Genomic DNA, 16,225 nt, shown 5'->3' with positions numbered 1-16,225 from the left:
CTTTGCTTCCATTCCCAAGATGCCTGCTATCGTTATTAGAGTAGGCAACAGCCTAGACAAAATTCTTTCAGAAGCTTTACTCCATATTCAGAAAACTGTTTATAAATCTCTTGCAATTTGCATGTACCAATGACTGCCTCCTTCTCCCCCAACTTTTATAGCATGAGTCCCTTTTATACCTTTTAAGGGTTCTTTACCAAATTTATTCATTCCATTGATCACCAAGATTTAGGTATTACTGGTACCAGAGATAGAATAGGCCCATAGAAGTCTCCATCTCTTATCACAGGAAAATACAGGGACTTCCATCCTTAACATTATGCATCTTTTTATATTACCATTTTTCTTCATATAACCAATTCCTACATGATAATTAATAACCTAATTTTGAAGCTTATACTTGCAGAAAAACAATACATCTGCATTGAGCTGGCATGACCCACCTTGATACACTAATGTCCTTATTTCACATAAGCCCTTCTGTCTTACAGCTGTCACTACAAAAACTAACTCAACATTATTACTCACTTCAAAGGATTTCATGAAAAATCCAGAGTCCAGTTCCTTGTTTAAGATAAAATTAGTTTTCATAACTGTAAAATGTAAAATGAGCAAGGTAAGTGAGAAGGTATAAAACCCACTATCCAGCAACAGGGTTTTCCTTCTGCCTTAGTACCACAAGAGTAGCTGTATTATAAATACAATTCTTTTGGTATAAGAATAATATTTAAGACTTGCAAACTTCACCTCTGCCATACATACATGTTAGGCAAGGCATTAATTGGATCAGACTACCAGAAAGCCAAGTTCTCTTTATTAATGAGAAATTTAAGCATTATAGAGACAAAAGCATTCTATAAAGTTTTTCCCAAAATGCTGAGACAGATTAAGGATCTAATTTTTAGGGCATTTCTGTCTTTTCACTCAATTTTACAGTTGAGTTGATTGATGCTGAAATAAACATACTATTTAGCTCAAGACATTACAAAAATACATGTAGCACAGGGTCTAGGATACCAAAAAAGCTAGTTTTGAGACATGGTCATATCACTGCAGATATGGTTTGGGGAATCTTAAATATATTGAGACGTGGAGCTGCAGAGTTCTCACCTATCTGGAGAGGGTCTTTGACTGCCCTCACCCGGAAAAGCTGTTCCCCTCGCTGGAACTCATCTGCACTGCCATTTGCCAAACATGAGTACAATCTGTAAGAGATAAACATAACATACAAAGATCAACTGTTTTTGAGAAACTTCACATTACTATCCTTTTGCATTTCTAACCTAGCTTTAGACAAATATTTACTATCTTCATCTTTAAGATGAAATCTAGCTCTTTTCTGCCATTTCTCCATTACATTTCAACCATAAAAATCATTAGTCTCTTCCTAAGTGGGTTTGCATACAGCCCCTGACATTTTTAGTAATTTCAGCCTAAAGACTCTGGAATACAAATACATTCACAACCTAAAATCACTTCAAGGTCCAATGTTAGCAGGCAAAAGTAAAATTCCTACTTCTAGATGAGTTACCCACATGATCATGTGAGATTTTTACACCTGTGCTCATCAGAATAACAAGCATGTACAACCAACACCTGGCTTGCTCTAGTCCGTCACAGGTGATCTTCATAACTCTTTATGTGTCAGCACTTCTGACACCACCCCCCCCACCTGATACCAGAATGTTAGGCGAAAGAATCTAAGAATTATCAGGATGATTCTTTCTAAAAGACTATAATACCATACTTTCCCACAGAATTATGGATGCACATTTACACAGGTAGGCATCCTATAGTAAAAAAAAAAAAAAAAAAAAAACTTCAGGCAAAATACACTGCTAAAAGATCTAAAAGATCTAATAACAGAGTTCTTGACTACATGCTCAACCAATTTATGTAGAAACATAAGAAATATGGTCATCTCCCTGGCTATATTCACTCTAACCACTGACGTACTCAGCAAATTCCTATTCTCCTACTTACACCAATAAAAAGCTTGCACAGCATATTGAGATATCCCTCCCCAACCATTTCTGAGCTCAGTTAAGTTCTAATTCAAGAAACACATTCAAACTGGACAGAACACTACATAAGACTTAGGAAAGGACAAAACTTTACAAACAGGTTTTTGTCAAGCAAACTAAAGTGTGCATTTAAACTGCTATCGTTTACACACAGAACATGCACATGCATATTTTCTTCCTGGGAGACAGGCAGAGCAGCTCACCCCACAGTAAAAATCCGTATCATGGCATATCCCACATTAACCCATCCACATTTTACAAAATGCATATACCAACAGCAGGAGCCGTGATCATACAGGACATTAAATGGACAGTAATTCTCCTCTAGTGAATAGAATTTTTCCATAAGACAATGAAGCAGAAACAGTATGCATTACCTAATATCTTCCTCATTTTCAGGGAAACTCCAGAAGGCGATCCGAAGCTGCAGTTGCTCAGGCACTGGAGGATAAACTTTCTCCACAACCTCGAATGGAATGTGAAATGCAACCTGTTTTGCAGACAGTTCCACCAATGGGATCACCAGCCCATCTGGCAAGACAAGAAACAAAATGCAATTAACCACTGAGGGAACTAAACTCAACAGAGGCTAAAGAGATCAGAGCAGGCAGCTCTTCCACTTCCTCTCTTATCTCACCAAATACCAATTTTGATAATACAGTAAAATGCAGCACAGAAGTTTTCTGAAGAACTGCCTCCCAACTCTATGTTTGTTTTCAGCCCCTACAAGGCACAGGTAGGAACCCATTCCTGAATATCCAGTCCTTCATCAGGAGAGCTGCACTAGCCTATACAGTGGATGTTGGTAACTCAAACTTTGTCTCCTGACAAAGCTAAAACCATTTAGTAAGACCTGTGGTAAGCAAATACTTCATATATTTTACAATATGGCAGCCAACATCCTGTGAACACCACGTGATTACACAGAGAAGAACTAGTACAATGTATATGCACAAGAGAGCAATGGAAAGATTGTCCAGGAACCTTAGTATTGACTTTTTGGTTACCTTCAGGATTTTGCAGTTTGCAAGGCTTTCATTTAAAAAAAAAAATTGTTTTCTTCCCCTCTCCTCTACCTTTCATCTATCTGTCTTTATATTTCAAGTTCTTTACAAAAGCAACTGGGAATTCACGTTTGTACACTGCTGACTACAGTGAACTTCTGAGGATCTTAACTAAGGGCATAAGAGCCTTCTATAAATAAAATTCATCATGCTCTTTCTACCAAATTACTTTTCACATTTTTAAGCACAGATAAAGATTTCTTATCATGAGGCTAAGGGAACACTATGTTTCTGCTTTGCTCTGAACTACATTACACTCTATAATGAAACACCAGGCTTATGTTCATAGAATCATAGAGTATCCTGAGTTGGAAGGGAGCCACAAGGATCATGGAGTCCAACTCCTGGCTCCACACAGCACCACCCAAAAATCAAACCATGTGTTTGAGAGTAATGTCCAAATGCTGCTTGAACTCTGTCAGGCTCGGTGCCTTGACCACTGCCCTGGGAAGCCTGTCCCAGTGCCCGACCACCCTCTCAGTGAAGAACCTTTCCCTAACACCCAGCCTGACCCTCCCCTGTCCCAGCTCCATGCCGTTCCCTCGGGTCCTGTCGCTGTCCCCAGAGACTCAGTGCCTTCTCCTCCGCTCCCCTCGTGAGGGAGCTGCAGGCCGCCATGAGGCCTCCCCTCAGCCTGCTCTGCTCGGGGCTGAACAAACCAAGGGCCCTCAGTTGCTTCTCATACGTCTTGCCCTCTAGGTACTATATGGGTAATCTTATCTTAAAGGAAATTAAAAAACGTGAAGGAAATTTAGTTCATTAAACAGGACTTTTCCCCACATGAACACATGTTGGCTGTGACCAATGACTGCATTATCTTTCAGGCATTTTTTAGTAACTTCCAGAATAACTTTCTCCATAACTTTACCAGGCACAGAAGTGATACTGACAGGCCTGTAATTATCGGGGTCTTCTTTCATGCCCTTCTTGTAAACTGGAACAATGTTTGCCAGCTTCCAGTTGACTGGGACCTCTCCAGATTCCCAAGACACGACATCAGCCAGCTCTCTGAGTAAACTGGGATGAGTCCCATCGGGCCCCATAGACTTACGTGCATCCACCTAGAGCAGCAAATTCCCCACAAGTTTAGTATTGACTGGGATTTTACTGTTCCCATAGTCACGGTCCTCCAGCTCAGGGCTCTGCCTCGTATCACCAAAGATTTTAAACTCAACTACCGCATGGTCACTATGGACAAGATGGCTGCATATCGCCACTTCACCCACCAGACCCTCTCTGTTAACAAGCAACAGATCTAGGAGGGCCCCTTTCCTAGTCAGCTCCCTTAGCACCTGTACCAAGAAGCTATCACCAAGGTGTTTTAGGAATCTCCTGGACCTGTTTTTATCATCTGTGTGATATTCCCAGTTCACATCTGGCCAGCTGAAGTCATCCATAAGAACAAGGGTGGTAAATCTAGAGGTATCTCATCTCTTAGTTCCTTTGTGATTAATTTATTGGCGTCATCATCCTGGCTGGGTGGCCTATTGAAGACTTCCACAACAACATCCACTTTATTTGCTTGTCCCTTAATCCTTTCCCACAGGCTTTCAACCGTGCCATTGCCAGCTGCAAGCCCCTCCATTATACACAGCGCTAGCCCCTGCCTTGCCTGCCCTGCCTGTCCCTTCTGAAAAGCCTGTAACCACGTATCATAACAAACCAGTCACAGGACTCTTCCCACTAAGTTTTCCTTATGCCAATAACATCATAGCTCTGAGACTGAGACAAGTATTATATCTCCTCTTGTTTGTTCCTCGTGCTGCTTGAATTGGTGTTACTGGTTATTGCACTACCTGCAAGGACCTCACTGCTTTACTGAGATCACCTCCTGTCCTACAGCAGCCTTGGTTCCCTGGCTTCCCAACCCTGTTGCCAAAAGCCTAATTAATTGAGTTTCAGGTATTCAGTGTTACATCTCTTCACCTCCCTAACCAGCTTCTTACCCACCCCTAGAAGCCAGCATGTAAACCAATCTGTCCCTCAGCTTCCCCTCTCCACTCGCCTCCAAGCAACATATCCAGGGAGAGCTGCAGCCCTGATGTCGGCAATGCTTTCTCACCCACTGCCCAGAGACGCCCTCCAGCCAGAGCAGCTGTGAACCAGAGAGGAAGGGAGAAGGCTTTGAAAATGCATACATGCAGCAAAACAGTCAGCATCTCCCCCAGTACTGAACAGACCTATCAAATAGTAGGATTACATAAATATGGAAAGAACATACAGTTTTCAAAAATCCACTTTTATGATTTTTTGATTGCAGTGAAATTAGATTCATTAGGCAGCATTCCCTTCTCACAGATAGAGTCAGTCTTTTACCTTCACAGCATTGTTTCTCCGTTGCCAGTGATTTTTATTCTACATTATAGATGGAGCCTCTGTTTTACCATGCTATAATCCCATCCATAAATGTGAGAGCAGCAGATTGTAAAATGAACAGTGATGGTAAAGTGGATTATTCCTTTCTTTGCAGCAAGGAGATAAACAAGATATGGTGGAAAAGTCATCTCATTTCCACTTTTGACAGCCAACGCAGGTCAGTAAAATAATTACTATTTTTAATTAGTACAACACAATCACCTTAAATATCATTGCTGTTACTGCAGTAGTAGTAGATACAACAGAAGGTGCAAACTGAGGCACATTAATACTTGAAATAACTCCGAGCAATGAAAGGAGAGGTAGTTTTTGTGGGTTTAACCACACTTTTTGTATAGAGGCACTTTATCCAAGTCTTTCATTACACAGTACTAAAAAATAGATAACGCCTACATGACCTCTGTCCACAAAGGTATAACAATTGCAAAAAAAAAAGACTTCAGTATCAGGCAAAATGCCTGTGCATTTTTTCAAAGAGTTGTATGACTACAAGTGGATGGTGTTCCTTTTTACAGCTATTTGCTGTAGATTGTGAAGGTCAGATTAGAAATGCTAAAGTCAAACTGGGTTGACAGAAAAACAGCAAAGCAAAAGCATTCTGCTTATTATTCTATCAGTATGCCTTACTCTTAAAAATACTTTTCTTTATAGTTCCAATGGACTAGGACCTGCATACAATCAGTTACTAGGTCTCAGAAGTGCTAGCAGAGGAACAGTAGTACCAGGAGCACTAGTACAATCACTGCAATTACCCTCCACTCGCTTCATTACACAGCATGGCTGTTCTCTTTCAATCTAAACTAGCTCAAGAAAAATACTTTGACAACCATTACTGAAATTACCTCTCCTGAAAAAACATCTGTATTCCAAGTGAGAAAGAGAGATTGCTAGTACACATAAGAAACTCATGCTTTCTGATGAATCAGACAACTTTGTAGCCCCTGATCTAACAATTTTCAGGACCTTTCTGTCAATAAGGCAGTAGTACTCAACCTCATCACGAGAACCCCACAGTGATTTCTTGCTGTTGCAGGCTATGTCCATTCCCTGCCCACAGGGTACCTCACCCCAAAAAGGGAAGTCAAGACTGAATAACCATCATTAGAGCAATTTATGTACTACATGGTGTACTTCCAACCCTCATCTTTTCTCAAGTGCTTTTCAGACACCAGCAGGGAGTAGGCTGGATAAACAGTCCTGACACCAGCAGGACCCTGCTTCCAGCTGCCACTTTTCCCCACAGATCCCTGCCTCCCTCTCACAATCACATGATATATTAGCAAAAGGCTCCTTTGGAGGAAATAACTTCCCAGGAACCACTCTAGCCAGCGTCCCCTGTTCTTCTGCATCATCTACCAAGATTTCATACTATGAGAAGAAATTGTAGTTTTACTGACGAAGATGAGTCACTTCAGCAGCATTGTGTCAGCTCACAAACTTACATGGCTGCAAAACCCCTTGCCATTGTAGTCTTAAATTGATCATGGATGACAATGACTTTGGGACAAAAAAAATCCACCATAACTGTATGGAAGTCAGCCCTATTTGAGGAGTCTGTTGAATTTACTCTGTAAGAAAGATACTGGGGGTGGTACCAGACATCCCGGCACAGGTAGCACATGACTTTCAGAGCTTTTCTCTTCCTTGTCAAACACTTCTGCTATATTAAGTGAAAAGGACAAGTGGGAAAAGAAGACGGAGTGTAGGAAATAAAACGACTTAAGAGTTGTGTGTGAAAATACAGAATATTGAAGCATTTTGGAACAAATCATAATACTGGAGTATAACCATTTATAAACATCAGAGAATGGATTTGAAATAAAATATTTTAGAGTGCTATGATGGGTAGACTCAGTCACAAACAGTAAGACCAAAACAGATGAGACAATGTACACTATACCAGATGCCAAACACACTTAAGTATTAATCTTTTAGAAACGTAATCAAGAAGAAAAATTCAGATGCCGCCATGGAAATCAACAGTGGGGGAAAAAAAAGAAAAAAGAACTAAAATCTAAGCAAGCCTCTTTTCTTCTAAGGATGGCCTTGCATATGACCAAAGAATTAAACATTGTGCTTTGGGAGGTGAAGATCATGATTTTCACAGAAGAGTCAATGGACCAGACAACCAGAGACCTCCTCATCTGCTCCAGTGCAAGTCAGCCCCTGACTTTAACAGATTTACACAGTGAACTAAGGTAACTGGTTGACTTTGCATTGACCTCAGCTTTTTCAGCTGTACTGTGTTAGTAGTAATCTGCAGAAGACAGCAGTCAATTAACAATCATAACTATTGCTTCATTGTGCTTTCAGACATTCAGAGCACACAATTTAGACCTCTTCAGAAACAGGTGAAAGCAGTAACACCTGTTGGGGAAAAATAATCTAAAAAGCAATAGTCTTATATGTAAGGCCATGAATCTGCCTAAAATGGTTAATTTTCTATAAGGAAAAGAGCCATGGAAAACAAAGGGTAGGAGATAACTGAAAAGTAGAAAAATAAATTTTCAATGATACTTTAAGGATGGCCGAATTCACAGTAGCTAAGCTGGCACATAAGGTGAATACTAAAATTACAAAGTTAAACTGCCCTTAGTTTCAAGGGGGGAGTCCCTAAGGTGAGAGAGACACTTATCTAGCACATGATTAGGCCTCCTGTGAAGTCAGCTGGACAGCCCCAGCTAAGTGCTTAAATTAGACTCTGACTTTCTTTTGAGTCCTAAACAAAATGTTTTCCAAAAGTTTATCTCTAGATACACAAATCTACTATTGGTGAATTCACACCTGCTTGTATCAAAGGTTATTATCAATAAGACAGACAAAAGGTACTCTCAAGTACTACATAAATACATTTTGGGCAAGAACAAAAAATTAAAGTCTGCTAGCAAAGAAAAGGAGAAAGCATGCACTCAGAATACAATGATAAAGACATCAAAGAAGATTGCAAAGAATGTAAAAATTATACAGCAATGAAATCAAAGATGCAACAGAACGTTTACAAACTTGAACAATAGATCTGAGGGAGAAGACTATTTTAAACTGTGAAGCACAATAGCAAGAGTCTCTGCTTCCTCTTGGGAAGCAAACATGATCGCCCAAGCAGAACAAAGGAAACTCTTCAAGTCTTGGAAACATAGGCAACCCTCATCAATTCTGACCTACACATTAAACGACTAGCAAAACCCAAAGCCCAGGTCTAGAAGAGAACTTGAGAAATCATCTAATCTGTACATCCTATCTGAGAGGCAGAACCAAACACATCTAAACCATTTCTGAATAAATTACGTCCCACCCATCTATTGTCACGTGAAACACACAGCTTACATGAGAACCATCCCACCCTTTTTGCTACTGTTTCATGTGAATTACAGGGTTGATTTTTATCACAGTTTTATAATAGCTATAATTATTCCTGCAGGGTAAATAACAGCAACAACAAAACAAAACCAACAACAAAACACACAACAAACCAAACCAAACCAAACCGAGCCCCAAAACAGCTAATGCAAGCTATTCACACACACATGCATTTTCACCAGTGGAAGCAAATTCTGTGCCAGCAGGACTTACTGACATAGGTGTGCTACATTGCTTAACTTTTCCTAGTATAGGGTTGGCTGTAGGAATTGCAGCCAACACTTCTTCATAAAAACAGATCATGTTCCAACTAAGCTACGTTTTCTTCAGTACAATAGTAGAGTTTGCATGACAAAGAGAGAGAGAATAAACTGCTTGAATAATCAGCAAAATAGGGCCAAAGAGAATACAAAGGAGTTATCAAATGGAACTGAAACAAATCCAACTTGGCCAAGCACTGAATGTTATCTAATTACATTATTTCCATTGGGTTACTTCCAGTTGACACATGACCCTAAAAATAAACTATACATACAAGTGAATAAATACAAACACAAGTGAACAAATCTCACAGTATGACATAAGACAGTGCAAAGACAAGACTCATTGTCTTTTTACATATACCTTAAAGAAAACGGGGTGGCACTTCTTAGCAGAACAAGTAAACTACATTGTAAGACATCTTAGGCTGCATTATCTTTTGACAGATCAGTCTACAGCTTTGATTTTATAGCTATCCCTAGCCCACATCTCACATTTCCTCTCACCTCCACCATTGGCCTCAGTCCAAAATGTAACACAGTGGAACAAAGTAATCCAACTATAGATAGAACAAGGAGATGGGGAAAATGGAGTGAGGAACTTCTGTTATCAAAAGTGAAAATGAGAAGAACAGAAAAACTATCAGGAAAAAAGCAGAGTGCAATATTGACCAGTGAAGGAGGTGTGTGCAGGGCTGTCACAAAACTTGTTTTACGAACCTCATTTAAAAAAATGGTAAACATTACATTCCTTTTTACAGGATTTGCTATGTAGAAAGATAAATCTGCCACTGTGGAATGCCACTTAGGCATTTAACTAAAATAAATCAAGCAGATATACATATCAGTAAAGTGCCCCTTGACTTAAGGCAGTTACATATTCTCTCTTATACCCCTTGAAACCAAAAAAAGTGCTGAGAACTCTCAAATACAGGCAGCAGAACAAGCCTTGCATTTAACTATAACATACGTAAATCAAACCTCTTCAAAAATGTTTGTTTTCTTACTGTTTTCTGTACATTTCTTTCCAAAATTCTGCTGTTGGTTTTACTTTAATCTCCCTTTTTTCCTTTCTAAAAATTTATTCTCAGTGTTGATATCTTTAAGAAGTACATGTGAAATCAATATATTCCTTTCTGTCTCCAACGTTGCAACAAATATCAGAAAACTCTGCCTGTCTTGAACTCTGTAATACTCTAAGCTGAATGCTTTGCACAGTTTCCCAAGGTGAACACTGCAGAATGAAACATGACCATTGAAATTAAAAATTTACTCTTCATTTTGAATAAAGATTAGACCCAAGGCATTTAGGCCATTACTTATACTTCTTTCCTTATTATTCTTCCATTTTGCTGCATAATCAATATCCTACAAAAACCAGGATATATGTTTTTTTAAAAATAATCAAAATTCACCTCTGAACTGAGGATAAAACACACGGTACACTGCAAATGCCTGAAAATAGGATATATTCTCTTCCTTCAAAAGCATTTCTCATCCAAAGCTCCTTCCACAAGGCCCCGTTACTTTAGTTCTCTTTCCAAAGAAAAGGCATTCAGTTATGAGCAGAACAATCTCAATGAGTCACAAACACACCACCACCACTCAGTTTTCTGCCACATCAGCATTGTGCCCAGGCAGATCCCAGCCCTGTAAAGTCATCGGAAAGGGAAGATCTTCATAAGTCTTGAACTAATGTACTTGCAGCCCACGGAAGCAGTAAGGGTACATTTCTGTCAGCTTGCTGGTTTGTGGCTTTCAAGCACAGACTTGTGAGACAGGAAGCCAATACCTGTCCTGTACAATTTCCCAAACTTCAGGTCATACTATCAAAAAATGCAGCACATCCATAATACAGTAGTACAGCATACATACAAATAGTGGAATATTAAGAGCATCCTGGAATAGTCTTGGGATAATGATCTTTGGAGTAAATTACCTAAGCACAGTTAAATGGGAGCTTCATGACGCAGTCACAAATGTAGCAGCTATGTTTTCAAAGACATAAAGGAAGAGTTCTTCTCCATCAGAGTTGAAGAGGTATTGCAGCCACTCTACTCTTTGCCAGCAAGACTTTGTGAAATATGAAATACTCAACCACAACCACCAAGCTCCAGAAAAGAAACTAAATACTTACAACACGATGCAAACAAAATAACTAACAGTTTTAAACATACAGAAGACAGAGAGAGAACAAACAATAGCATTATTCACCTTTAAAAACCTATGCCAAAATGTGCCAAAGCTGGGGGAGAGAGGATTTAAGATAAAAACGTTTAAACTAAATTGAACCGCTTGAGAAAATTCCATTGTAAAGGCTCACAGGCAAACTGCTGGAGCAGCTATAAAGCTATAATACGTAGTAAAAGAAATATTAGCTAGACCTGTGCTTAGAATAGACTATCTAATAAAGCACATTAGATAAAAAAGAAAAATCTCACTCAAGATGCCCTCTTTCAGGCTTGTATGGTGATTCTTACAATTAGGAAGTCATTTCCCTCAAAAAATCACCACACTCTGCATTATAATGACCTTTTGGAACCAGACAGCTGGTCTCTGGGCAGTTCATAGTGGACACGCACACACACACATCACAGATTGCTCCAGCACAACTGGAGCAAATTGGTGTTCTCATGGCAGCTCAGCAGACATGCCCAAGACTGAACAAGCACAAAGAGTGTAACTTCTTGCCCCAAATACCAGAGAAGAAACACAAACTGGCAAGCCAAGGGGTGATGAAGCTGTGCTATATAGTCAACCCACAGATGGGGCAATTCAGACCCCAAGACTGAACCGAGACCCTGCAATGTCAGACCTGGACAATTGAATGGACACAAGAAGCTCCCACACACACACCTCCCCACCCTAATCCAGGTCTCGCTTGACTACCTATGGCATGACGCAACCTGAGAGCTGAAGATTCAGCGTAATACTCAAATACAGAGTCCCCGCTGCCTTCAACTGGCATTCCTCTGTTTCAGATTAACAATTCCATGCCATTTTATGCCAAGGGGAAAAGGCAATGTTGTTCCTTGTCAAAGCCAAGCAAACCACAGTGTTGCTAAAAAGTAGGGGGTTCTTTTATTTTACAGATTAAGAAACAAATGTGAAGATGCATGTTCCTGGCTCCTAAACCAGTCAAACAGCGTCAATCTTCAGAAAATAAGCACCTCCTTTACACTAGGACAGCTTCTCTATCAAGTCAAAATAAGGTTTCAGCAATTTGTTTCTCAGATACTACTTCAAACCAATTCTTCTGCAAAACACCTCAGCATTAACAATGCGGCTGCAGTAACAGAGAGCAGCCCACTCTGGAAGAAACTCTTCAATGGAATTCATCTATGCAAGTTGTTCAGATGCTGAGACAGAACAATAAGGTTAGATGAAAAAAAAGGTATTAAGTGAGAAAGTATGCTACAAACGCTGCTGCTGATTGTTAATCAAGCTTGCTCAGAAAAGATGACTGAAAGGAACAGTCTCATTTTAGTGCTCCTTTTGTTTTGTTTCCTTTGAAAATGTTTTTGTTCCTGTTAAAATGTCCACATATTCAGAACAGGCTAGCAAGTGCAGCTAAAGTTTTAAAACCTTAATGGGATCAGTGTTCACAAGACTTTCTTATACCTCTTATTTCCCCCAACTAGAGTTATACAGCTCTGTCTGGTTTTCATAACCATTTTTCAGCAGTGAAATTACACTGAGAATAATGTGGTAGGGTAGCAAATGCAGAGATATATAACACCATGTTGAAAGCAAAAAGGAGAATTTGGGTGAGCCTACATGAGACTGAAGCCACAGAATGACATTTTAATGTACAAAATATTCGAGAAGTGGAACGAGTAACAGAATTTTTTCATTAGGGTATACTACATAACCATCAAGAGATTCATAGCTTTTAAAAATACAAATAAATCCCAGATGGGCAGATTATGGTCAACAACTGGAAACCTCACATTTAACTGACAAACTGCAGCACCTATTACTATACTAATTCCATTGCAACCACAATAAAATTTTAAGAATAGCTATTTATTATTTTATCCAATGCAGAGCCTAATTTTATCACAAGAGAGTGTCCAATTCATCCTTAAAGTCTCTGTTATCTGCAACAAAAGCCATAGCACAAAGTCAAATCTCAGCTCAATTTGGTTTCTGAAAATTGCTTAACACTGTCACAAACAGCTCATATAGGTAGCAAATATGCTACAAATATAAAAAATACTTGGTTGCTCAAACTACCTTTTTGTTCCTGTATTCACACCTCATTTCAAAATCAAGTAAGTATATAATTTGGCTAAATGTATAGACATATCCTGACACCATGACTTCTGTCTCCATGATTAGGAAGCAAGAAAGTATTTTTTCTTTAATGCAGGTCTTAAAATACACCCAAACACCAAAAATCAATACTTTTGTTTGTTTGTTTTGCACGTTAAGTCCTAATAGGTTTGCAAAATACAATACTCGATTACACTCTGGATTTGTGGTGGATAAGCATTTTGTTTTGTTTTCAAGTGTCAGTAAGTTTAAACCTGTTAAGTCCTGCAGGTCTCCTTCTGGTCATCTGAATCGTTTAAAAAAAAATCTGAGAAACTTATTTCACAGTCATTTTTTATACTCACTCTGCATGCATATAGAGCTAAAAAAATAAATAAAACAGCTGACTTAACTTTGCTGTTAGAGAAGTAACATCACCACTGCCCTAATATCAAGCATAGAGACTGCAACCCAGAACAATTTTTGTTAAAGAAGCCAAGCACCTAACGGAGTAGGGATTCTACATGCTCAATTCCTACTCATATTTGGAATCCTACATATTCAACTCCTACTCATATTTAACTCCTACTGGTGGCTGTTTCAATATTAGGGTGAGTTAAAAAGTATTTTATCTTGAGGTTATTGTTTTTAAAGTTACATCTTTGAAATCATAAAGTGTTGAAGTATTAGGCCAGCTTCTCATAATACTTCCACAAGATTTCACAAAGCACAAAAAAAGCTGGTGAGTCTTTATAATCCTATCCAACACCTGATAAGAGAACTAAACCTTAGAAGATGCATGATGGTTGTGTAAGGCCCAAGAGTCTGAACCTACTTCATTTCTAAATCAGTTAAGAGTATACCAAAAATCCCAAAGCCATGTCTCAGCTTCCTCTATAGAATTCTTCATTTCTCCCTATTCTACACAACCATCAGCCACCATCCACTGCTATATAAAATGGTTGTGACTTACCTTCAGAGAAGCATTCTTCTGAGATGCTCTAGCTAGCAGTACCCCTGCTTTTAATGCTAAAACAATGCTGAAAAGAACAAGCAACCACAGATGAATGCAGCAACTACTTAGAATTGAACAGAACAAAATAGTTCAGTTGGAAGGGACATAAAAAGATCATCGAGTCCAACTGCCTGACCACTTCAAGGCTAACCAGAAGTTAAAGCATTTTATTGAGGGCATTATCTACATGCCTTTGGAACATTGACAGGCACAGGGCATCAGCCACCTCATTAGAAAGCCTGGTCCAGTGTTTAACCATCCTCAAATTTCTGTTGAATTTCTAGAGATTAGTGTAAAAATGGCTTTTTCTTCCCGCACTCTTTTCAAATTAGCCTTCTCCCTTGAGAATCAGAACCCTTACCTCTGTGTCACACAGATGAGAGGAGAACTGGAGAGACACGGACAGCAGGTTTAACACCCTCTACCAGATCAGCTACTCAAATCTTGTTGTCAGATATCCCAAGCACAAGTTTGTTTGAAACTTCCACAAAATGATTCAGAAACATTATTTCATCCCACAAAATATAGTGTCTACTATAATCGTACTGCAACAACAACCAGAGCAGTGACTGTTACTTTTATCACAACTTAATCAATAAGAAGAAATTACAATTTAATCCAATTCATGCAGTACTGGCATGTATCACAGAATCACAGAATCGTCTAGGTTGGAAGAGACCTCCAAGATTACCCAGTCCAACCTCTGACCTAACACTAACAAGCCCTCCACTAAACCATATCACTAAGCTCTACATCTAAATGTCTTTTAAAGATCTCCAGGGATGGCGACTCAACCACCTCCCTGGGCAGCCCATTCCAATGCCTAACAACCCTTTCAGTAAAGAAGTTGTTCCTAACATCCAACCTAAACCTCCCCTGGCGCAACTTTAGCCTATTCCCCCTCGCCCTATCACCAGGCACGTGGGAGAATAGACCAACTCCCACCTCACTACAGCCTCCTTTAAGGTACCTATAGAGAACAATAAGGTCACCCCTGAGCCTCCTCTTCTCCAGGCTAAACAACCCCAGCTCCCTCAGCCGCTCCTCGTAAGACTTGTTCTCCAAACCCCTCACCAGCTTCGTTGCCCTTCTCTGGACTCTCTCAAGCACCTCCATGTCCTTCTTGTAGCGAGGGGCCCAAAACTGAACACAGTACTGGAGGTGCGGCCACACCAGAGCCGAGTGCAGGGGGACAATCACCTCCCTAGACCTGCTGGCCATGCTGCTTCTTATACAAGCCAAGATGTTGTTGGCCCTCTTGGCCACCTGGGCACACTGCTGGCTCATATTCAGCCGACTGTCAACCAGTACTCCCAGGTCCTTCTCTGCCAGGCAGCTTTCCAACCACTCATCTCCCAGCCTGTAGCGCTGCATGGGATTGTTATGCCCCAGGTGCAGGACCCGGCACTTGGCCTTGTTGAACTTCATACAGTTGACCTCAGCCCATTGGTCCAGCCTATCCAGATCCTCCTGCAGAGCCTTCCTACCCTCGAGCAGATCGACACACGCACCTAACTTGGTGTCGTCTGCAAACTTACTGAGGGTGCACTCAATCCCCTCATCCAGATCATCGATAAAGATATTGAAGAGGACTGGCCCCAGTACTGAGCCCTTGGGGACTCCACTAGTGACCGGCCTCCAACTGGATTTGACTCCATTCACCACAACTCTTTGGGCCCGGCCATCCAGCCAGTTTTTAACCCAACAAAGCGTACGCCAGTCCAAGCCACGAGGTGCCAGTTTTTTGAGGAGAATGTTGTGGAAAACGGTGTCAAAAGCCTTACTGAAGTCAAGGTAGACCACATCCACAGCCTTTCCGACATCCACTAAGCGTGTCACTTTGTCGTAGAAGGAGATCAGGTTCATCAAGCAGGA

At 40.2% G+C, this 16,225-nt stretch overlaps 1 protein-coding gene across 7 annotated transcripts in view; it reads right to left on the bottom strand.

The window, feature by feature from the left end:
- Positions 1-16,225, bottom strand: part of ZSWIM8 (zinc finger SWIM-type containing 8) — a 109,008-nt gene that overhangs the window by 74,711 nt on the left and 18,072 nt on the right. For all 7 annotated transcript variants that reach the window (XM_080598070.1, XM_080598069.1, XM_080598072.1 and 4 more), the window contains exons 2-3: positions 2,402-2,555; positions 1,111-1,205 (exon numbers count right to left, since the gene is read on the bottom strand). In XM_080598070.1, coding sequence (XP_080454196.1) covers positions 1,111-1,205; positions 2,402-2,555 — 249 coding nt within the window. The remainder of the gene's footprint in view (positions 1-1,110; positions 1,206-2,401; positions 2,556-16,225) is intronic.

The sequence above is a fragment of the Anser brachyrhynchus genome (assembly GCF_964034855.1).
Source record: "Anser brachyrhynchus genome assembly, chromosome: 6".
NCBI classification, from domain to species: domain Eukaryota; kingdom Metazoa; phylum Chordata; class Aves; order Anseriformes; family Anatidae; genus Anser; species Anser brachyrhynchus.
This window is presented reverse-complemented; position numbering and strand designations above follow the sequence as displayed.